Source organism: Phoxinus phoxinus, assembly GCF_949152265.1.
Source record: "Phoxinus phoxinus genome assembly, chromosome: 25".
NCBI lineage: Eukaryota > Metazoa > Chordata > Actinopteri > Cypriniformes > Leuciscidae > Phoxinus > Phoxinus phoxinus.
In genome coordinates this window covers 21,898,734-21,923,733 of record NC_136900.1, presented here as the reverse complement: position 1 = coordinate 21,923,733, position 25,000 = coordinate 21,898,734, and the positions used below count along the sequence as shown (strand labels likewise).

The following is a 25,000-nucleotide window of genomic DNA, read 5'->3' as shown; positions in this document are numbered from 1 at the left end:
GACTTACATCATTTATTTTGCATAACTCTGCATTATTTAGAGTGAGCATGTTTTTTTCTTCATATGTGTGATTCTATTGTTTAGTAATGAATCCAAAATGAAGTCCATTTTGTCCTTTTATATTAGAATTACAGGCAATATATATCGGATGTGTCTTTTGCATTGGTATCTTGAACTGATTGTGGTAAACAAACTGCAAACTATATTTTATTCTGCATTAGGTCATTTATAATATATTCATAACATAAATTAAATATTTTTAAATTATACAGTTATATTTTAAATAAATTATATATGTTTAATTAATTTAAATGATTGTTATATTTAAATGTAAATAAATTATAATTATAATAATAAAATTAAGTTCACGGTTCTCTGGTGTTGGTTAATGTCACATGACATGCAGGTAAACAAATAAAATATATTTTAAAACATTTTGAGTAGCCTACGTGTTTTTAAAAAAATTGATTGTATTTTAAAATTAATAATTTAATTTTTTTATTTTATCATTTAATTACTTCACGAACCCCAGTCTGGGAAACACCGAAGTAATGTAATAGCCCAATGCACTTCATAGTTAAAAACAAAGAATGAAACATATTTTCTTTCTCTTTGTATTTTATACCAATATATACACGATTTCCTATTTCAAATCAATTTAATTAACGAGTTAGCTAAAAAAAAGTAGCCTAATCAAAAAGTAATCCAAAGGTAGTCCGATTAGGTTATATTACCGTAAATATGTATTGTAATAGATTACGTCAACTCGATTTTTTGTCATGTAGCCTAATTCGGAATCGGTAGCCTACTTATTACAATTTCTATACCCAACAACACTGATTATGATTATTTTGTTTAATATGTTTTTTTTGTAACAAACACTAGGCTATACACTCTTAGAAGAAAAGGTTCTATATAGAACCTTAAAAGGTTCTATAGGCGCTTCGTATTTGGAACCCCTAAAAGGTTCTACACTCTTAGAAAAAAAGGGTTCATTGGGGTTCTATATAGAACCATAGGGTTCTTTACTCAAATCCAAAGAACCTTTTATGCTAAAAAGGTTCTATAATGACAAGAAATAACCCTTTCTTGGGTTCTGTATAGAACCTTTTAGGGGTTCCAAATATGAAGCGCCTATAGAACATTTTAAGGTTCTTTATAGAACCTTTTCTTCTAAGAGTGTAGGCTGACTAAAATCTAACAGGCAAAACCTCAATTTTTGCTGGATTTTAGAAGCTAGTACAGACAACATTTACATATAGAATTCCTATATGAACACACACACACACACACACACACACGTACACACACACACACACCCAGTGTGGCATGACCCCCGTCAGTAGGAGGTCCGTCACCCTTGGCTGTGGCTCTGCCTCCGGGGCGGGTCAGTGGAGCAGGTGCTGCTGCTGCTGCTGCGAGTCTCTAAGCGCCGCCTTCACTCACTCCACTGCGGCTTCACTCGGCGCTGGAGACCGCTGCCTGCTGCCTGCCGCCGGAGACACGACATGGATTTACCTCGGCACTAAAAACGTGGGAAATACGCTTTTCTTCCGTGTTAAGGTGAGTTCTCGCGCGCGGGGCCGCGATAAAGAAGCTTCGGCAGAAGTGAGCTCTGCTTTTGGGTGCGTTTGTTACGGACTCCATCGCGTGCCGGATAGCTCCGTGATGTGGGGCGCTTTGTTTTCATTCATAGTCGTGCGTGGTCCATCCTGCAAGTGTACAATTAGCTTTAAATTTGTCATTTTTATTCAGTTAGTTTGCAATGGTTCTGTTTGAGCTATGGTTCCGATCTTCTATTAGAGAGATTAATTTTATTGGCTTTGTTTATAAAAAAAAAAAAAAAAAAAAAATGAAGATATGCTTGATCTGACCTTTGGCTTTCTGTTCGAGACTCATTAATATTCAAAACTGTTTAACAGTCTTCTCTGAGTGAAATGTTGGATTTTGAGGCTGTGCGTAAGTGCTTGGGGAGTCGTGGTGAGTTATATGACCTTCTGCTTTTCTATCACCTCAAGGTTAATTCTCCATCCATCTCGGGGCATCTCTTCTGGATCTTGTGCAAATTACTTTAATAACCAACTAAATGGATTTGTCCAGGGAGGAAAAAAATGCTTAATGGATCAGCCTGATCTCATAAAGCACAGAGAGAACTCACTAAAACATTTTAATGTCATTTTTAGACATATTTTTAGTACAGAATAGGTCAGTATGTATTGGATAGACTGATTAATCTGCTATTTTTGGCCATTTTGAAATGTACAGACAGTCTTGTCTATGAATATTAAGCATATATATGAATTAAGTGTAAAATAAGTATTTCTGAAAGAAATTGTGTACATCTGATAATGGCATTTTATTGGCAAATATCATTATCGTCCAATTAAAACCCCAATACTGTTAAACCAGTAACTGTTGGTTTGGTCACATCCTGTGTGTTTCACACAAATAAATGTGAAGTTTTTGAAGTCTCTTGTTTCCTCTTCTGGCTTTTCGTGTGGTCAAATACATGTCAGTGTACCGTGGAAAGTCTTATTTACCCAGCAACCTGTCTATATATACCTATGTGTTTACAGACAGAATGTGAGCTGCATTATCCAGTCTCACTGAAAGATCATTTTTAAATAACTAACGGCTGAGGTTTTATTTGATTAGGTGCGAACTGCGAAGCTAAAATACGACTTGTAGTTTGCGTTAAACTGGAAAGACTGGATGAGTTGGGTGTTATGAGAAGGAGTTGTTAAATGAGAAGTTACAGTAATTACACGCTCACAAACCACACATTAAGGCTTCATTAAGTCAGTAACAATTGCAATTGAAGTTCAAATAGAAAAAAAACTTCCAATGTCACTGCTTGAAAATATGCTAATGCAATAGCACAATGTAAGTATAATCATAAAATATATATATTCATAAGTTAAGTATAATATTACAATAAGTTCAAGATTGTTTTGTGGTACAATACTACACTTATGGTTAGATTGTTAGTGTATCATAGAGGATCCAGGTGTGTGTGTGTGTGTGTGTGTGTGTGTGTGTGTGGGGGGGGTTGCTGTAGCAGACGTGCTATAAAGAAAGAAACTCCCCATTGACCATCTGACTCCACTAGACTCATATTTACTCATTAACCTGCTTGAAAACAGATATTTGTATGTTCTTGAATGCTGATTTTACTGGTTGAGCATTTGTTCTTAACTTCTTTGACCTTTTAAAGCAGTAAAATTTGCCTGAAAATTACTTTGAGTGTTGTAGGATGGGTAAACAAACAGGTGTAAAATATGTGCATTTAAAATTATATTATATTATTTTATATTATATATTTAGCAATCACAAGCAATTTGTTTATTTTTATAAAAAAAAAGCGAAATATTCAAATTTAAAGTATATATGTTTGTTATTTAATGTACTATGACTTACAATCGACACTTTATTGTGAGATGCGAGGCTACACGGCAACTTCAGCAGCTTGGTTTTGTGTTTCAATAGTATGTTTTTGATAATCTCTGGTTTTCCAATTGATTAACAGGGTGTTGTGGATGGATTATAAAATGAAAAACCTTGTGCCAAGTGTGTGTGTGTGTGTGTGTCAGCAGGGTTAAACCCTCAGAGACGGACTGTATCGGGATTAGCTCAGATTTCTGCTGCTCCTTTAACTGATGTTGGTCAGCTACTATATGTATTACACACACACACACACACACACACACACACACACACACACACACACGTCGGGTGTTTGCACTACACTGTTCCTCGTTTTGAACATGTCTGTTGGGCTGAAGTGGCAGGAGAATGATAATACTATTAAAAATAATGTTAGCATCTTAAAACTTAAGAAAAAACCTACAAGAATTATTAAATAAAAATAACCTCTTCATTTTCTCACCTTTTAGCCATCCCAGGCGTATATGACTTTCTTCTTTCAGCCAAACATAATCAGAGTTAAATTAAAAAAATATCCTGGCTCATCCAAGCTTAATACTGGGGGTGAATATAACTCAGATTTTAAAGCCCCAAAAAGTGCATCCATCCATCATAAAAGTAATCCATACTGCTTCAGGGGGTTAATTAAGGCCTTCTGAAGTGAAGTGATGTGTTTTTTTTAAAGAAAATATCCAGTTTTTGGGTGAACTAACCCTTTAAAAGAGTTGGAACAGAAAGTTGACGTGGCCTTAAAAGAACCACATGAAATAAGATGCCATGACACAGATAAGAGGGGGAGAGACGGTGGTCAAAAGCCTGACTTAATGACCAAAAACATGTGCCTCTAGTTGTCTAAGAAAGGAAAATGACAAGACATGAAAATTCAAGAGGAACACCGTTTTTTTTATCCTATATTTGACCTCAGAAACCCTATATATTCAAAATGACCAATCAGCACTGCGTACATAGTGACAGTGGGCATATTCCCAAAGCATAAACACTTACCCAGCATACTTTGATGTCTGTCAGCAGTTTTAGGGGCTTGCAGATGCCAAGCATCCCTTCAGATAGGACACAGCGTGGGTTGTAACAAAAGCTTTCACTTTTTTTGCTAGACATTTCCTTCTGCCCAATCACACACAGAGCTGTGGGTCCAACTGCTAAGAGTATTTACTGTAAGCTCCAGTAAGTGTAAACTTAAAGCATGACATTATAACTTCTTCATTCTGTTGAGCGTCATTTTTAAAAGTCACAAACGTCTGAGCTCATTGTTTAAAGCTCTCTTTGAAGATCTCTTGGAAATGAATACATTAACCATTAAACTATTTTGGCAATGCAAACCCTTGTTTGTCATATCAGTGAAGGGTCTATTCTAAATATCTTAGACATTAACTTCTGAACCATTGATGAACAAAACTAGGTGCCTATATTTCTTTGAATAAAAGGTGTATTTTGTGCATTTGGGAGAACTAGAGTTTTGTACTGTATCTGCAGCATTTATAGTTTAATGTGGTAACTTTGAGGTACAGTACCTTTCATGTTTGATGTGGTTCTGTGTGTAGAGAAGTCAAGTAAAACCTGCTAAGATTACTCACATTCTCATTTTGCTTTTCCTTTTAAAACAAGGCGAAAATGCACTACAGACTGTAATGCTTAGTTTATGTTCATAACCCTTTCAAAATGACTAACAAGAAAGTACGCATGTAATCGGCAATTACCAGAACAGGAGGCTGAGGATATGGGTCAAGTGCTAAGGTTATACCACAAGAGCCTTGATGATAAAGACCTGCAAATGCTACAACAGTTGTGTGTATATATAGCAATGCTCAGGTGTCTAAAGATGAATCATCTTGTGTCTTCAAATGAGTCAACAAATTGCAGTGCCGAATCCGATGGATAGGAACATAATGAGAAAAAGGAATGTTAAGTATGCAAGTAGGAAGTCTGTGGTTTTGTTTGTTGTACATATATTTAAAATATCTTGGGTGTGAGCTTAAGAAGTGTAAGAGGAGAAACCTGAAAAGGTGTGTCTCAAGTTTCTAGGTTCAGTGTTTTATTAGGAAAACATCTAAAATGTGCAGTGGGGAAGGTACTCCATGACCAGGGTTTGGAAACACTGAGCTAGGAGAGTAGAAGTAGCTTATCCATGGGGTGTCTGCTGTGTTAAATAATTGACATTACTTCCAGGGGCCTCCAAAAACCTCAGGCCACACTGCCCGAGACTACCAAAAGAAGCTTAACATCAGGGCCCTCAGTGAATACAGTGCAAGTTGACCACTAGGGCCTGTGGGCCCCTTGGTGCATACAGAGACAAAGGCCCATCAGAGAGTCTGACTTGAACGCCAGGTCCCCATGAACAGTGCAAGCTTAACTCCAGGTCACCTCTGTAGACATGTGCCCAGGGACCTCCTGTGATAGTCATTCTGCCCAGCCAGAAATGGCATCTTAAATTTGATTGACTTTAGGGACCTAGAAAGAGGCGTAACATGATAGAATTCCCGTAAATAACATAAAGTAACATGTTTGTCAACTCCAGTCCTCTGGACCCATATCCCAGAATGTTTTTGATGTCCCCCTAATTAACACGTCAACAAGCTGATGAGTTAAATCAGGGGTTTTAATTAGTGAGAGAGACATCTAAAACATTCTGGGAGGTGGTGTCCCTAGGACTGGAGTCGACAAACCCTGGAGTAATGTTTGTTGGCTAAGTTGGCAAAAAAAGCCCTCTTGTACTTGTAAAGGAACCTAAAGCTTGGGTGAGCTTGTTTTCTAGGACAACATCAAAGAATTTTTTTTTTGCACCTAGAGGGGACGAGACTGAGATCGTCACCAGAGATAAAGATTGTGACCGTGGGAAAGCTCTTGTCTGGGACGAATAGTAAACTAGTCTTGAATTCAAAGTCAATATTAGTGTGGTTTATTAGACATATTCAGACCAAATTATAAGACCAAAGTTGGGATGAGAGATAAACTGTGTGGTTAGAGAAGCCACATGACTGGATGCTTGTACAGAGTGATCTGGCCTAAGAGGAGAAGTTTAAGGGACTAATTACCGAACCTTGTGGGGCACCAGTGGTTTGGGAGCGCGGATAAGGTAGTGAGGCTTTTAAAGTAACTTGGGAAGCCCTGTTATCCCAAGAAAACAAAATCCTAAATGTGCTAAATCCACTTTCAGATCTACAGGTTGTGGATAAGTGTAAATTACTGCAGACAGATCCAGGAAAATCAATACAAAGTTAATCAAGGACATTCAAGGCTGGTGTAAGGGCTTCAGTGATGGCAAGTAGAGTTGTTTCGGGACATCAGTCTAAGGTTTTTAACCTTCAAGCCCTTTGTGATTAGTAGCTTTGTGATCAACATTCTCTCTAGTTATCAATCTCTATTGAAGTCTAAACCAATTAGTGAATTTCTCTCTGGAAGTATCAGTACCGTCTTAATCCTCATCCATCTTTAATATTGTCAGTGAAACGTGCACATACACACACATGGGTTAATGAGCAGAAGGCAGGTGTGTGTGTGGTGCTTTATCTAGTCTTAATGAATGCCGAGGTAGCAGATCTCTGTAGTCGCTCATGCATCAATGCTTGTCTGTCATCATTATGGACATGCATGTGTGTGAGTGTGTTCATTTGTGCCCAACAAAGCACTTTGACACATCATCCATCACCCAGTCTTTTATCCCTGCTGCTTCTCCCATTGAATTTACATGAGCCGGTCATGTCGACAAGGGCTGGGTCAATTTGCATTGGCTGGACTGTTTAATGAACAAGCTTATTAGAGAGCCAGTGGGGAGCAGAAGACTGTGGGACTGTTTTTGCTGACTCTACCACAGCTAAAGCCTCTGGGAAAAACAGCACAGCAGGATTTCATCTTTGAGAGAGAGGAGATCTTCACATAACAAGCCTTGGGTGCTTTTAGAGAGCCATTTTAAAGGTTTGGCCATTCATTCTCGGCCAGCTAGAGATCTGATGATTTTTTAGTCAGTATCTGTGTTTATATATGTGATACTATACTCAAAGGTGTGAGGTTAATAAGCCACAGGCCTACAGTAAATCCTGCTTGATCAGGAATTAAACCACTTATGTGGTAGTTTGAGGTGTAGGTGTGTCTCTGTGTGAATAGATGTGCAATGGTGTGGAATATTTTGTTAAACATGCCAGTTGACTAATTAACTCCGTTAATAAGGTTGTAGGTCATGCTAAAAACTGCAATGAAGCACAAAAGTTTTGTTTTGTCAGAGCAAAAATATAGTTTAGTGAGAGATTGAAATGCTTATCTCTATGTTCAATGTTGTTCAATGTTCAATTTATTTATAAAGCACATATTAATACAACAAAAGTTGTATTAATATCTATGGGTTCAGCTAAAAGAATGTGTTGGAAAGATAATCTATATGAAAGTGGAATCATACCATATTGCTATAGATGCTTTGATGTGCTTAAAACAAATAGAAGATCATGAAAAAACAACAAGATGACTTATGTTGTTTTTGTCCTCTTGTACTTTTATTGAATATTGTTTTCGGGGCTTAACATTTCTACAGTAATTCATATTTACTTATTTTGTAAAAATGTCCAAACTGCTGTTTTACAATTATCTCCTTTTTGTGTTTTTGTGTCTTCAAATATTCACAACAACAGAATACAGAAACACACTGCAAATACTCACAACTCAACCAAATACAGAAACGCGCTGCAAATACTCACACACAGCACATGCAATCAGGGATTCAGGATGTTAAAATAAACAAAAAACTCAAGTCAACCTTTCAGATCATCGACAACACCACTTACGAGTAGACATTAAACAATAAGCCTGTCCCAGCCAGGTTCGTCACTTGTTGGTGTCTGTACTATTTACAGGTAATTTCTGTATTTGTTTGCATTGTGAGTATTTGCAGTGTGTATCTGTATTTAGTTGCATTGTAAGTATTTGCGGTGCGTTTCTTTATTTGGTTGCATTGGCCCTCATTTATCTGATTTATGAAGCTGTGCGTACCTTTGAAATTCAGGTGTACGCAATACCTGCCCTTGATAAATGCCGCGGCTGAAAATTATCGTCATTAGATTAACACGCCCCTATATATTCACGTCTCCGCCTCCCCCACGCCCTCATTTTACGCCATGGACACACGAAAGACGGCAAAGAGGAGAAACTTCTCCGGTGGAAATCCAGTTTAAATCGCTGGTTGGTTGAGCAAATTACCTATGCATTATTTTACAGCACGTGTTTTGAAACTATTAGCGTTGAATTTCGCATGACGTCACATGTAATGGGGTGTACAAGTGATGATGATGTGAATAATTGCATGACAATTTGTAATATTCTTCTTATTAGTATTACGATTTTGATTATTAATGACGCTTATTGTTATTTAGAAGAAGAATGTCTTTGTTATTATTATTATTTGTATTATTATTATTTAAAAGAAGAAGAATGTCATTTTAATTATTTTGTCAGTCTGAATTATGTTTTGGTCATTGAAAGCCTTTCATTACTGAACCCAGTCCGTGAGCACCTGCCGGGCTTAACTCACAAAAATAAACACTGAAGTTTATAATTTCTATGTTGTTGTTTTTTTACAGTGGGTCATAATATATCATATCTTTAGTTTGTCAGTGCATTTTGTGGTGTTAGGAATTGTTTTTCTGCGCATTTCAGCACTAACTCAAAACGTGCGTACATGTACACCACCTCCTGAGCTGGCGTAGGATTTGAGCGTGCCGTACGCCAACGTCCATATTGATAAATCGCAAAGTCACCGTGGTTTTGGGTGTACGCCAGGTGTACGCTGGAAATTTGGTGTACGCACTTTTCATAAATGAGGGCCATTGTGCGTATTTGCAGTGTGTTTCTGTATTTGGTTGCGTTGTGAGTATTTGCAGTGTGTTTGGTTGCGTTGTGAGTATTTGCAGTGTGTTTCTGTATTTGGTTGTGTTGTGAGTATTTGCAGTGTGTTTCTGTGTTTGGTTGCGTTGTGAGTATTTGCAGTGTGTTTCTGTATTTGGTTGTTAGTATTTGCAGTGTGTTTCTGTATTTGGTTGAGTTGTTAGTATTTGCAGTGTGTTTCTGTATTTGGTTGCGTTGTGAGTATTTGCAGTGTGTTTCTGTATTTGGTTGCGTTGTGAGTATTTGCAGTGTGTTTCTGTATTTGGTTGTTAGTATTTGCAGTGTGTTTCTGTATTTGGTTGTTAGTATTTGCAGTGTGTTTCTGTATTTGGTTGCGTTGTGAGTATTTGCAGTGTGTTTCTGTATTTGGTTGTTAGTATTTGCAGTGTGTTTCTGTATTTGGTTGTTAGTATTTGCAGTGTGTTTCTGTATTTGGTTGCGTTGTGAGTATTTGCAGTGTGTTTCTGTATTTGGTTGTGTTGTGAGTATTTGCAGTGTGTTTCTGTGTTTGGTTGCGTTGTGAGTATTTGCAGTGTGTTTCTGTATTTGGTTGTTAGTATTTGCAGTGTGTTTCTGTATTTGGTTGCGTTGTGAGTATTTGCAGTGTGTTTCTGTATTTGGTTGCGTTGTGAGTATTTGCAGTGTGTTTCTGTATTTGGTTGTTAGTATTTGCAGTGTGTTTCTGTATTTGGTTGTTAGTATTTGCAGTGTGTTTCTGTATTTGGTTGAGTTGTGAGTATTTGCAGTGTGTTTGTGTGTTTGGTTGCGTTGTGAGTATTTGCAGTGTGTTTCTGTATTTGGTTGTTAGTATTTGCAGTGTGTTTCTGTATTTGGTTGCGTTGTGAGTATTTGCAGTGTGTTTCTGTATTTGGTTGCGTTGTGAGTATTTGCAGTGTGTTTCTGTATTTGGTTGTTAGTATTTGCAGTGTGTTTCTGTATTTGGTTGTTAGTATTTGCAGTGTGTTTCTGTATTTGGTTGAGTTGTGAGTATTTGCAGTGTGTTTGTGTGTTTGGTTGCGTTGTGAGTATTTGCAGTGTGTTTCTGTATTTGGTTGTTAGTATTTGCAGTGTGTTTCTGTATTTGGTTGAGTTGTTAGTATTTGCAGTGTGTTTCTGTATTTGGTTGCGTTGTGAGTATTTGCAGTGTGTTTCTGTATTTTGTTGCGTTGTGAGTATTTGCAGTGTGTTTCTGTATTTGGTTGTTAGTATTTGCAGTGTGTTTCTGTATTTGGTTGAGTTGTTAGTATTTGCAGTGTGTTTCTGTATTTGGTTGCGTTGTGAGTATTTGCAGTGTGTTTGTGTGTTTGGTTGAGTTGTGAGTATTTGCAGTGTGTTTCTGTATTTGGTTGTTAGTATTTGCAGTGTGTTTCTGTATTTGGTTGTGAGTATTTGCAGTGTGTTTCTGTATTTGGTTGCGTTGTGAGTATTTGTAGCGCGTGTTGTCAAACTAATTAAGGTGTTTTCTTAAATTGCTGATGTTTTTTCTATTTGCATGTGTTTTCTTCAGTTGCAGCATGTTGAGCTCTCTTGGCCACCGTATTTAAGGCATCCTAGGGGAAATAAATGTTATCTCGCTCCCACTCCTTGAAATTACTGCTTATAAATCACTCTCTGCTCGTCTGTTGGGTGGCCTGTGTGTGTGTCGTAAAATACCTGTGGCTTTTCTCATTTCCACAGCGACCAGAGACTCTCTGTTATCTCTGACTGACACTATCCAGGAGGGAAAGTGTGAGCAGCAGAGAAGAGAGGAAGGGGGTGGGGTACGCGTGTGAGTTCAGTAGCAGAATGATTGAGAATGTTTGTCAAGAGAAGGAGAATGAGGGAGATAAAGAGAAGAGGTCTGTTTGTAGCACGCAAATGAGTGGACGAGAGACAGCTGTGTTTCAAGAGCACATGATATGATGATTTGATTGATAAGCCCCTAGCAGGATTGGAGAGCGACTGAAATGGCGGTTCTCTTTATGGCAGGGAGAACAGTGTATCAGTTATAATGCTGCACTTGATTATTATCATATATGAGGATTATAGCTAACCTTTTTATGAAGCCTCTTTGCATAATGTATTTAAAGATACATTAGATGGATAGATTCTTCATTCATTTAACCACACCTGTTTTGTTTTGGGATTTTTTTTAAACTTTTTTTTTTGTTGCCTTTTTATTTAATTTTCTTGTTCACTACGAAAGCTCTAAGACATTTTTTTTTCAAGGCCATAATTTTTTTTAATTTTTTTTTTATTTTTTTACTTGATTGCATTTTTCTTTTTAGTAAAATAAACAAAACAGTAATAGGCCATATTTTTTTTTCCCTTTTTTTTTCTTCTTCAAATTATGTTACATTGTGTCTGACTAAAGGCCATTGCACACTGAGTCCGAAATTCGCATCCGAAATTTTTGCACGTTAAAAAATAAATACGACCTCACGTTATGTCAATCACGCTTGCACACTGCCTCCGAAACTTTCGTCCGTCATAAAAAAAATCAAAACGGGTTCGATTTTCTGCGTTTTTCGCATCCGTAACAAGCAGTTTGAATGGTGTTTGAATGGTGCTTTGACAATTCAGAGCCACCGAATCACGAATACGAAAAAACGCATTACGAAAATTTCGGACTCAGTGTGCAATGCCCTTTAGTGCTATTTTTTTTGTTAGGTCACTACGAAAAGTTTTAAAGGGCCATATTTAGTTTTGTTTAGTCTTGTTTTGGTTTACAGACAGGCGGATGGATGGATGGATGGATGGATGGATGGATGGATGGATAGATAGATAGATTTTTAATCGATTTAACCATTTACCTTTTTTTTTTGCTTTTTTATTTTATTTTTTATTTCACTGCGAAAGCAGAAAGAGGCCATACTTTTTTAACTTCATTTAGTTAAGTTTTGAGATAGATAGATAGATAGATAGATAGATATTTACTTGATTTTGTTTTGTTTTTGGATGATGTTACATTGTGCCTGAATTACAGTGTTATTTAAGATTAGCCAGATGAATCTGTTCAATTGAATTACAGGACATATTATGTTCTGTTACGCTGTGTTTGGATGCGTAAGGCTCCATTAAGTCGTAATGAAGTTGTGGCTGATGGCAGAGGATGCCGCTGCCAGCTCTCCTAACTGCTCTAAGTTCATTATTAATTGTTTTGCTCGGTTCAGCAGAAGGGCAAGGGGTGAGGCACAGTTTATCACGATAAAGCACGCTTTTGTTTGTTTCTGGTAGAGACGCTGGCAGTGAGTGATAGCTGGAGGTGTGAGGGAGAGATACACAAAGGAAGGAAGCTGTAAAACCCTCACACTTTAGAGTTGGAACTTAGCACGTAAAATTCACTTTCAAATGTGTTGGATTTAGTCCAAAAATGTAGTCAGATTGATTCAATCATATTAAATAATGTTTTTTGACACTCGTTAATGTAAATGTAGCAAATGCCAGGTTACCTAACACATTTTTTATTACAGTGGAATAAAGGAAGTATCCAAATTCTCCCTTTCATGTATTTAACAAACACAACAACACACACACACACACACACACGTTTCTCTTCTTTTTGTCAAACCGACATTTCTGAAGTAGCTTGTACTTTTCTTGCTAATTTTGAAACTTTGTTGTCCAGCACTTCTAATGTTACTGTCACTTTAAAACGAGTCACTTCTGTTGTAGCATTTCTCTTTGGATAAAATTTGGATAAATCTGCTAAATGAATAACTATAAAATGTAAAACCATTTTCATGCTGGTGGTTTGACCTGACCATAGTTGAATTCTTCAGGTTTTTTTTTTTTTTTGGATCAGTTCCAAACCACTTAATGTATCAGGTGCTACATGTAAATCATTACAGGCAACGCACGCAAATATCATCATCCGTTTGTGTAATTCGTTGTTATTGAACTACAGAACCTGTTTCACACACACACACACACACACACACACACACACACACACACACACACACACACACACACACACACACACACACACACACACACACACACACACACACACACACACACACACACACACACACACACACACACACACTAGGGTGTTTTGCTATCCTTGTGAGGACATTCCATAGGCGTAATGGTTTTTATACTGTACAAACTGTATATTCTATCCCCTTACACTGACCCTATCCCTAAACCTACCCATCACAGGAGACATTCTGCATTTTTACATTTTCGAAAAAATATAATTTAGTATGTTTATTAACCCGTTCCCCTCATGGGGACCGCTGGCTGGTCCCCACAATGGAGGTGATTTCAGGTTTTACTATCCTTGTGGGGACATTTGGTTGCCACAATGTAATATAAACAAAAGCACACACACACACACACAGTTTGTTTTGCTATACTTGTGAGGACATTCCATTGGCCTAATGGTTTTTATACTGTGTAAACTGTATATTCTGGCCCCTTACACTGACCCTATCCCTAAACCTGCCACACACACACACACACACACACACACACACACACACACACACACACACACACACACACACACACACACACACACACACACACACACATATATATATTCATATACATTTATTAATTTAGCAGCTGATTTTATCAAATGTGACTTAGAAACGTAAAGTTTCTCTCTTTATACATTTTGTTGTGAGACACAAAGAATGACTTTGTTTTAGATTTTGGAGTGTCTTAGACAACGCAGATATGTATGTGCGCATGCTACACACACACACACACACAGCCCCTATCCCTAAACCTACCCATCACAGGAAACATTCTGCATTTTTACATTTTTAATAAAACATTGTTTTTATGTTTTTTTAAGCTATTTTAATTATGAGGACGCATGAAATGTCCTCATAAACCAAGTTTAAGTTGTAATACCAGTGTAATACACATTATAATGTCATTATACACATTTGTGTCCTCATAAATCACATAAACAAGAACACACACACACACGCTCGCTCAAAGCACGTGGTCAATAAAACTCGAGTGATCGATTTGAACTGATTTGATCGAGGCTGTTTTGACTGGGTTCGGGCTTAAGGCCAACCTCTTCTTTTCCTCGATGAATATTCACACACTGAACCGGTTTGTCTCTGTCCTTCTCTCCCTGCAGGTATGAGCCATGAGCCGAAGTCCCCAGCTTTAGGAATGATCTCGGCGGCGCCATGCACCATGGCCACTGTAAGCCCCCTCACTCCGTCCCCCATCAGCGGAAGCCCGGCGTCCCAGTCTGGACACTCCGGATTCGCCGCCGCCCTCCGCAAGCTCGCCAAACAGGCCGAAGAGCCACGGGGTGAGTGTGTCCTCTCCTCTGTCCATCAGTCCTCACGCTCTCACACACGATGTCTGGATGAAAAGGCAATATGTTGCTGTAGTCACTCAGCAGAGCTAAGTAGTCTTTTAAAATCATAAGCAGTTTTTGTATGATTTAGAGATTAATCTTGGCATATATTTGTTTTTTTTTATTTTATTTTATTTTCCTGATTTGCTTTAATTTATTTTTGCTTTGTTTCTGTTTTGTTTCGCTATTTGTTTTTTTGTTTGTTTTTTTGTTTTTTTTTGGTTCTGCAATTTGTCTTGTTTTGTTTTGTTTGTATGATTTGTTTTTTTTTGTTTTCCCCTTTGTTTCTGTTTTGTTTTTTATTTTGTTTTGTTTGTCTGATTTGTTTTGTAATTTTGTGTTTTCTTTTGTGTGTGATTTGTCTTTTATTTTGTTTTGTTTACCTGGTTTGTTTTGTACGGAGCCCCTGAAGAGATCTTTGCAAGAAAAATTATATACTTTCACGTACGCACGTGATGCACGTAAAAGTCTGTATATATATATATACAGTGCTATGCATAAGTTTAGACACCCATGCTAAAGTTGACTAAAAAGAGGAATAAAAAATCATCTTTTGGAAATTGAACTTAATGCCTTAATTTAAAAAAATAGGAAAAATCCAACCTTTAAGGACACCAATTTTCTTTGTGAATGAATAATGTATCGTAAATAAATAAATGTTCTTCCTTAAAATACAGGGTGCATAAGTTTGGACACCCCTATGTTAAATTCCCATAGAGGCAGGCAGATTTTTATTTTTAAAGGCCAGTTACTATATGGATCCAGGATACTCTGCATCCTGATAAAGTTCCCCTGGCCTTTGGAATTAAAATATCCCCACATCATCACATAGCCTTCACCATACCTGGAGATTGGCATGGAGTACTTTCCATAAGATCATCTCTCAATGCAAATCAAACCAGCTGTTAGGCTAACTGAAATAAAACCATGCCAATCTCCAGGTATGGTGAAGGGTGTGTGATGATGTGGGGATATTTTAATTCCAGAGGCCAAGGGAACTTTATCAGGATGCAGAGTATCCTGGATCCATTAAGTAACTGGCCTTTAAAAATAAAAATCTGCCTGCCTCTATGGGAATTTAACATAGGGGTGTCCAAACTTATGCACCCTGTATTTTAAGGAAGAACATTTATTTATTTACGATACATTATTCATTCACAAAGAAAATTGGTGTCCTTAAAGGTTGGATTTTTCCTATTTTTTAAAATTAAGGCATTAAGTTCAATTTCCAAAAGATAATTTTTTATTCCTCTTTTTAGTCAACTTTAGCATGGGTGTCTAAACTTATGCATAGCACTGTATATATATTTGCAAAGGTCCCTTTAGGGGCTCTGTAGTTTTGTAATTTTGTGTTTTCATTTGTTTTCTTTTGCTATGTTTTGCTTTTCATTCTGCTTTTTGTGTTTTGTAATTTTTTACCGGTCACTTACAATATATAAGTGACCGGTACATGGTCACTTATATATTATGCGTTGTTGTGTAATTGACATTAGCATAGTTGCAGTAAGTCGTTTATTGCAGAATGTAAACAAGCACACCGCCATATGTATGCGTGTAATATGGACATCCATTCTTTGCTCAGCGTGTGTATGAGTGTGGGTGGTGCTTTCTGTCAACAAATTGTGAATAGATTTGAATAATATTTGCATATGGGTTTGCAGCATTTCAGATGGCTGGCACAACATTCAGCTGCCCATCTGTCTGTGTAATTGTTGTAGTCAACGCCAAAAAAAACCTGAACACACACACTCACACAAAAACTCTGATAATGCTCATTACATACAATATCAAGTTCTCAGACAATGTTTTCTACTGTCGTCTTGGCGTGGCACGTAAGATCTGCAAAATTGAGGCTGTCAATTTTTTCAACTCGCATTAAACAAAAAAAAAAAAACATGGGTTGAAACTGAAAGTAGCTATTCACATGCATTATGTTGTGAAGAAAAACAAGCTGTTTAACAAGCATCCTGAATGATCTAACACTGTCTAAAGCTTTCTCAAGAATACATGGTTTGCCCATGTGTTTATCGACATGATCCATTGTGAGTGATCATGATATTCTTCTCTCTAAAGCTTCGAGACAGAGAGAAAGGGATTATATTGATTGGTTAAGAGCTTGCATGCCAGTAATTTCTATAGACCTCCTCTAAGTGTCTTTTTACTGCTGTCTCTGTGAGTTTATCACACTGTGCACACTGCTCTGCCTTTGCTTACCACTTTATGCATTCATACACTCTTTGACTAGGGTAATTCAATGACAGTCAATGCTCTGTCTCAGATTGCTAAGCCTGTTTGGAAAAGCTGTCTTTTGTTTAAGGCTTTGGTGGCTTTGGGGCTTTTTGTGTGTGTGTGTGTGTGTGTGTGTGTGTGTGTGTGTGTGTTCTCCGAATGCACACATGCTTTTGTGAATGTGTCCTTGTTGATGCTTGTAGCAGTACATAACTGACGTCCCCCCCCCCCCCCCCCCCCCCAAAATACACACGTATTTTCTCAACTTTCTTTCTCTCACTTTCTTTGTTCCCTCAAGAGTTTGACTGATAGCATGACTGTAAACAATTAAAATATTAGAGCGTATATAGAATATTAGAATATTAGAAATATAAAATATTAGAGCCAGAGCGTTCAGATAAAGATATAGTAAATATATAAAAGAGTAAAGTAAAACTAGATGTTTACATCTTTGTTGTGAGTGTTTTTTGCCCATTGCTAGCCCTTGTGAAAAAGAAGTTGAGCATGCCTTTAAAAAAAGAGCACTTATTATAGAAATAATATACTTTACAAGAATATACTTAAGTGCGAAATGTTAACTGAATGTGTTGTTGTGTTATGTATAGTAGTTTACATTTTTTTAAATGCAATTAGTTTAACTTAAAGTGCTTTTTGACCCATTTAAGTAGATCTTAAGTACATCTGAATGTGAAATTTCTTAATAATTATATTGAAATATGAATTATTCAATTATTCTAATTCTATTGAAATGTGGTTAAAGGCTTCTGTTGAATGTTTTTACAAGAATTTACGCTAAACTAAAATGTCATTTTTATTGAAACTTGTGTGCGCCACTTAAATATATTTGTAGTGATGAAGTTGCAGTTTAGTAGATTTTAAAATATATTAACTTTAAATGTAATCTTGAATAACAGTTAAAATTATAATCACATACTTTTTTTTAGATTTACGCAATTTGATTAATAGTAAAATTCCATCAAATTAAATAGAATAATCCTTACATAGTTTAATTGAATAATTGAACAATACTTAATCAATTATTCAATTAAAATACTTGAGAATTTTTTAATTCAATTTGATGGAATTTTACTAATTATTTGCGTAAATCTTAAAAAAAAGACTTAATTTTTTAACGTGCTTTAGTATTACATCGAAATAAGTGTACTTCTAAATGACTAAAACAATGATTGAAAATTAATTTACTTGACATTACTGGAAAGTGTGCTTAAAGTAAGTGTGTAAAGAAACAGTCATGAAACTATACTTTAAGTACACTTAAGTGGTCTTATTTCATCAATATTATATTTTCTGCTAGGAAAAGTTTTAGAAAAATACTGTATATAGTTTACACTACATGTGCACATACAATACAATTAATACAATACAGTTACATTTTTTTAAAGTCACTAATCACACTTTCAATGTAAGTTTTAGGTATTTTTCCAGCTGTTTTATTTACAAAGCAAAAAAAAATATTGATTTGAACTACAAGAAGTCCACAACACTGTAAACCCGAATAAGTTGGCAGAACTCAAAACATGTAAGGCAATCAATTGCCTCAAATTTTTTAAGTTATGAAATTCAAAGGTTAAGTAAGCATAACTAGCAGATTTTTATTTTGTACTTATACATTTTAATTGTTCTTAACTTGAAATGTTTGAGTAGACTAATTCATATAATTAACTTAAAACTTTCATGCAATCTCAATGTGAACACTTTTATTAGTATAAACTTAGTTAGCTTTAACAAGCTAATCTGCTAACATACTAATTGGCTATCATATTAGCAATAGTATGATATACAGAAGCACTTGCTGTGTGAGCGCAACGATGTAAAGGTTTAATTTGCTCTCAAATCAAGCGCATGCACCACTCGTCACCATTATGGTAACTATCCTTAAACCAACATTAATAAAAATTCTTCCAAATTAGCATAACAAACATTAATCACTAGTAAATCTCCCACTTAACTTTAATCTTGCACAAAAAAAACCCCATTATATTACACTTAATTTGAGCATTTACTCTCCCTTTTGAGTGCCATCGGCAAAGCATGCTGGGAAATAGACATCCCAGCCGTTTCAGTGAAACTTAAGTTCGTCTGAATTAAAATAAATAATTTCATAAAACTCAAAACAGTTCAGTTTACTTAAAATATATCAGTTCTGTGAACTTGAAAGAAAAATAAAGTCCTAAATACTCATAAAAGTTAATTTGACTGAACTAATTAGTTTAACTTAAGTCTGTCCTACTCAAACCAATTAATTATTTTGAGCGTAGTCCGTAGCACAAACAGTGCAGAAACAAACACAAGTTAATTTCTCTTATGAAAACAAGTTTTGGCAATAGTAATAGTGACACTTTCCTTTGTATAAACCATTCAGTATTAGTTGTCAGTGATTTCTAGGTAGAAATCTAGCAGGTATGTAAAAGAGTAAAGCAAAATTGAACACAAAAGGAGTGAAGAAGTACAAAACCCGGAGTATTGACTTCTTATCAGCTCTCTGGCAGACACGAGCGCTCCGAGGAGGGCTGACCTACTTTACTCTTTGTGTTGGGGTGTCTTATATAGATACTGCTTTTAGCGGCAATAGGTTTTTTTCTGTGCTTGTGTGGTTTTCAAGCCTTGTGTAGGTTTCTGTCTTAATGAGGAAAAGTCATTTCTCACACACACTCGCTGCAATCGAAACCACAAGAAGTGCATATTATGGAAGGGATCATGTACGTTCATTATTGACCAGATCTTGTATCTCGCTGTACATTATCCGGCTTATCATCACACTGCTATAGTTGCCATTGGCAAATAGATAAATCATGTGAACTATTGATTTGAGCTTAAATTATTTATTAAACTTCCACCTCACTTTTAAAATCCAAATTTAACCAGAATTACGATGCAGGAAGTAATCTGCCTAGCAACTAGAACACTGTTTCTGATTAATTTATATATTATACATTTTTAATCTGCAATGAAAAAAAAGTTATGATCAATAAGTTATGATAACATATTTTTACATTGCTTTAACTCATCACAATAAGTATAAGCTAAGTTAGATTCAACTTTTTCAGTTTTCAAGTCAGTTTAATGTAATTTAAGTTGAAATGACTTAAACACCGAAGTTGATTGTACGTAATTTTTTTTTTTTTTTTTTTTTTTTTTTTTACAGTGATCAAGCTCACATATTTCTGTTCCTCTCTCCTCAAAGTCTTTAATTGTGTCTTGTTCTTTCAAGTGACATTTTTGTTTTATCGCTTCTAGTCATCTAAAGTTCATATCATTAAAATAAATACCAAAGTCCTCCAGGGCTTTTTTTTTTTTACTGCAGTTGATAGCTAATAGTTTTGATTCGTATGTTCGTAGCAATTAATTCTATAATTTGATCTGGTAGAGAGAGAGACTGTAATAATGAAATGAGAGATATTAAAGTAAATGTACCATGTAATCACTATGGACAAAATACTATTTAGTCGACATTATACAAACATATTTGATTAAGTGCTGATATTCACCAATTAGAATTAAACACTATATTCCAGAGCGCTGTGTATTGAATATTCATATACATTTATTAATTTAGCAGCTGCTTTTATCAAATGTGACTTAGAAACGTAAAGTTTCTCTCTTTATACATTTTTTTTGTGAGACACAAAGAATGACTTTGTTTTAGATTTTGGAGTGTCTTAGACAACGCAGATATGTATGTGCGCATGACACACACACACACACACACACTCAAATTGTCTTTGATCACAGTAAAGCGCTGTATTACCGCGGTGGGGGTTTGGAGGAATGAGTGTGTGTTCATGTGTGTTTACCGCAGGGAGATGGCAGTGTTTGTTTCTTTATCTCTTTAAACTGGCATCTGATCTGACAGCCCAACGGGGCTTTGATAGCGGCGAGGTTGGCAGTCAGGGAAGTGATGATGTATGTTCACTTCATCTGACAAGTTGTTAGTTCTGTCTGGCATCCACACACGTACAAATACATCCCCCTTTCTTTGCCTCTGCTTCTAGTCTAGATAGTCTGTCGTTTGGCTCTGATGTTATTATACGTCCCTCTCAGACTGTAGAACGTCGCTCTTCTTTGTCAGAAACGTATGTTTGTAAGTCCGAAACATTAGCATTTAGCGCATGTACTTCAGGGTCGTTGAGCTGTGGAAGATTCTGGATTGTTGAATCGAATTTATGAATGTAATTTGTTTATTTATTAAATTAATTATATGTGATAATGTGTCAATATAAAGTGTGGTGATGATGAGTATGTATGTATGTATCTATAATTATAAATCGGTTAGTTCCAATCATTGATTCTGATGTTTTGTTCACGATAAAACACGGCTATGACCGTTTCACCCAACGGTTCTATGTATCACTACACAACACCCCTAGCAACCGCTCTTAGCAACATAAACACATGTTTGATCTCATCGATGAGAGCCTAAGTCCCTCCCCTTCCGGTTGACCACCATGGGACATTATTTCGGAAAAATATTGTATGGTAGTCAATGGCGAGAGACAACTAATATTTTGATCTCATTTGAATTGTGCCCTGAATTACACATATGATATTTGTCAATTTAAAAGATACATTTTAAAGTCAAGAAAGTCGCAGTTTGATGTAAAACTGTTGAGGTATAAGACCGTAAAAATACGTAATTACAAAGACTACAGACTCAAAAGGCGCACATGTGACGTCATACCTTTTCACTCAATGAATGAAGCTAACTTTACTGAAGCTAACTTTACTGAAGCTAACTTTACTGAAGCTAACTTTACTGAAGCTAACTTTACTGAAGCTAACTTTACTGAAGCTAACTTTACTGAAGCCGATTTTACTGAAGCTAACTTTACTGAAGCTAACTTTACTGAAGCTAACTTTACTGAAGCTAACTTTACTGAAGCTAACTTTACTGAAGCTAACTTTACTGAAGCTAACTTTACTGAAGCTGACTTTACTGAAGCTAACTTTACTGAAGCTAACTTTACTGAAGCTAACTTTACTGAAGTTAACTTTACTGAAGCCGACTTTACTGAAGCTGACTCTACTGAAGCTAACTTTACTGAAGCTGACTCTACTGAAGCTAACTTTACTGAAGCTAACTTTACTGAAGCTGACTTTACTGAAGCTAACTTTACTGAAGCTAACTTTACTGAAGCTAACTTTACTGAAGCTAACTTTACTGAAGCTAACTTTACTGAAGCTGACTTTACTGAAGCTAACTTTACTGAAGCTAACTTTACTGAAGCTAACTTTACTGAAGTTAACTTTACTGAAGCCGACTTTACTGAAGCTGACTCTACTGAAGCTAACTTTACTGAAGTTAACTTTACTGAAGCTAACTTTACTGAAGCTGACTCTACTGAAGCTAACTTTACTGAAGCTGACTCTACTGAAGCTAACTTTACTGAAGCTAACTTTACTGAAGCTGACTTTACTGAAGCTAACTTTACTGAAGCTAACTTTACTGAAGCTAACTTTACTGAAGCTGACTTTACTGAAGCTAACTTTACTGAAGCTAACTTTACTGAAGCTAACTTTACTGAAGCTAACTCTACTGAAGCTAACTTTACTGAAGCTAACTTTACTGAAGCTGACTTTACTGAAGCTAACTTTACTGAAGCTAACTTTACTGAAGCTGACTTTACTGAAGCTAACTTTACTGAAGCTAACTTTACTGAAGCTAACTTTACTGAAGCTAACTTTACTGAAGTTAACTTTACTGAAGCTGACTTTACTGAAGCTGACTTTACTGAAGCTAACTTTACTGAAGCTAACTTTACTGAAGCTAACTCTACTGAAGCTAACTTTACTGAAGCTAACTTTACTGAAGCCGACTTTACTGAAGCTAACTTTACTGAAGCTAACTTTACTGAAGCTAACTTTACTGAAGTTAACTTTACTGAAGCCGACTTTACTGAAGCCGACTTTACTGAAGCTAACTTTACTGAAGCTAACTTTACTGAAGCTAACTTTACTGAAGCTAACTTTACTGAAGCCGACTTTACTGAAGCTAACTTTACTGAAGCTAACTTTACTGAAGCTATAGTCATCTGTCAGTCTTTCTTCTCCGTGATCACAAGTTTGAGTCCTTTCAATGTAAAAGTCTTCTGACTGACTCACTCATAAAGACAGTCTTTACTCCATATATTGGCGAAATAATGTATGTAACTTCTGTTGCTGTTCACGGTCAGGGACTATTTTTTCAAGCGGAAGGAAGGCTTTTACTGATTTTACTTCATGAAAGTTGCATAGATACATATTTTTCGGCTTTAATATTTGTATTGTGTGGTAACCGTTTTATAAAAGCAATAAGGTACTCGAGGCAAGTGCTGTATCGTGAATAAGTCACGGCGGAAGGGGTCGCAGGAACTCAGCCGTGACTTATTCACGATACAACACAGCCTCTCGTACCGTATTGCTTACATATATATGCGATTAGCCATTCAGCATTTTCACTGGCCACAATTTTGACATTGAGACCGTGGGGAAAAACTGCCATATAGATCATTTCAACATAATTTGGCAGCGGGTATATTAGGCTGCTGTCACTTTAAGATGCAGGGATCACATGCGTTTATACACGCGCATTTTCTTTATCAACTGTTTACGTTCACTTATAAAATAACTGACTGTGTTTACATGAATACTCGCCAAGACACACATTTTGACATTATTTTGTGTGTATTTGCCCGTTTAAGCGCAATAAGCACCGAAAACAAACTCAAGTTAGTACTTGGACACTGTGACTACTGGGTGAGTGAGCACAAAATCAGCGGGAATGAGTAAAATTATGCGCAATACATGTAATCCCATGCCGAAATTCCTGTAACAGCAACAATATTCAGCTGGAGCAAATACAACTAATGTGAGTGAGTGGAGGCGGGTTTGTGTGTGTGTGTGAGAGAGAGAGAGAGAGAGAGAGAGAGAGAAAGCGCAGCTGCTATCGTGTATCTATTCTGAGGAAAATTAGTATTGGAAGTGTTTCAGATATTTCAGTATATATGTATCGAAAAATCTGTTTCTGACAACACTACATTGCACTTAGTTTATTATTTCAGATCTATGCCTTCTTAAAAGACTACAATTGAAATGATACAAAATTCAACTCTTCAAATTCATCTTATCTTCTCTTTTTTTTTTTAGGTTCTATTAGCAGCGAGTCATCGCATGTTTCCTCTCCGGTGACCAATCACATTTCTCCGGTCAGTACGCCTAAGAGGGTTGCCATGGGTACCAGCCTGGTCCCGCCTACTGGCACCCCGCCTGTGGTCACCATCGCTCCAACTAAAACAGTCAATGGATTTTGGAGGTCTGAAGCACGTCAGGTAACTATGAAGATAATAGAAAATCTCATGTCTGTGAGCTCTGTGTTCCTCTGCATATGCCAGTGTGTTCCTAAAAGTTGACAAAACAAACTATCTGATCAAATTCCACACAGAAAACAAAAAAGTGTACAGTTAATGTGCATTATTTGATTTTCATTGTTACATGAAGTTTCGTTGGGAAGTGCAAAAGAGAGGGAGAAATATGAAATTGTCCCTCAAGTCCAAAACTGATGGCTGATGGAATATAAGTTTTGTGCTTTATTCATGTTTTGATTTCCTTTCAAATAAACTATTGTCTGACACGAGCACTAAAGAGTCGTGGCTAGTCTGTCATGTGTGAGGTAATTCATTTGGTTGCGAAAATTAAAACCGCATGTTTATGACGGCGGCTTTTCTTTCCCTTTTCCTTCATCTTTGCCAATCAATACAAAGCGAGACGTCCCTCCAGACCTCTTCGTCCTCAGGGCTGATATTATGTGTGTGTGGTCAGGAGGGCTTGACCGCAGGTCCCGCTCTGAAGAGGGATTGAGGTCCTGATGGGGTCGCAGGGTTTAAATTGGGCTGGATTAGTGCAAATGGGTTGATCTGTGGGTGTCCAGCATGTCCATTATTTCGGTGACTCTCAGGCGCGACCGCAAGATCATGCCAGAATGTGTGTGTGTGTGTGTGTGTGTGTGTGTGTGTGTGTGGATTCGGATGGATGGTTTGTTCAGCTCTCGTTCTGTGTGGCTTTGAGTTTATTTAGCACTGCAGTCAGGGGACATCAGGAGAGACAATAGGCACTTTCCCTTGATCAAACTACCCTCTCTCTGTTTACACA

General features: G+C 36.6%; 1 protein-coding gene across 3 annotated transcripts in view; it reads left to right on the top strand.

The window, feature by feature from the left end:
* Positions 1 to 25,000, top strand: part of gse1a (Gse1 coiled-coil protein a) — a 188,507-nt gene that overhangs the window by 139,150 nt on the left and 24,357 nt on the right. Inside the window, exons 1-3 of one of the 3 annotated variants that reach the window (XM_079603592.1) lie at positions 1,436 to 1,563; positions 14,399 to 14,578; positions 23,999 to 24,180. In XM_079603592.1, coding sequence (XP_079459718.1) covers positions 14,401 to 14,578; positions 23,999 to 24,180 — 360 coding nt within the window. In that variant the 5' untranslated portion in view covers positions 1,436 to 1,563; positions 14,399 to 14,400. Of the gene's footprint in view, positions 1 to 1,435; positions 1,564 to 11,062; positions 11,081 to 14,398; positions 14,579 to 23,998; positions 24,181 to 25,000 lie in introns of those variants that run through there. The other 2 variants (XM_079603593.1, XM_079603591.1) reach the window with 2 other exon arrangements.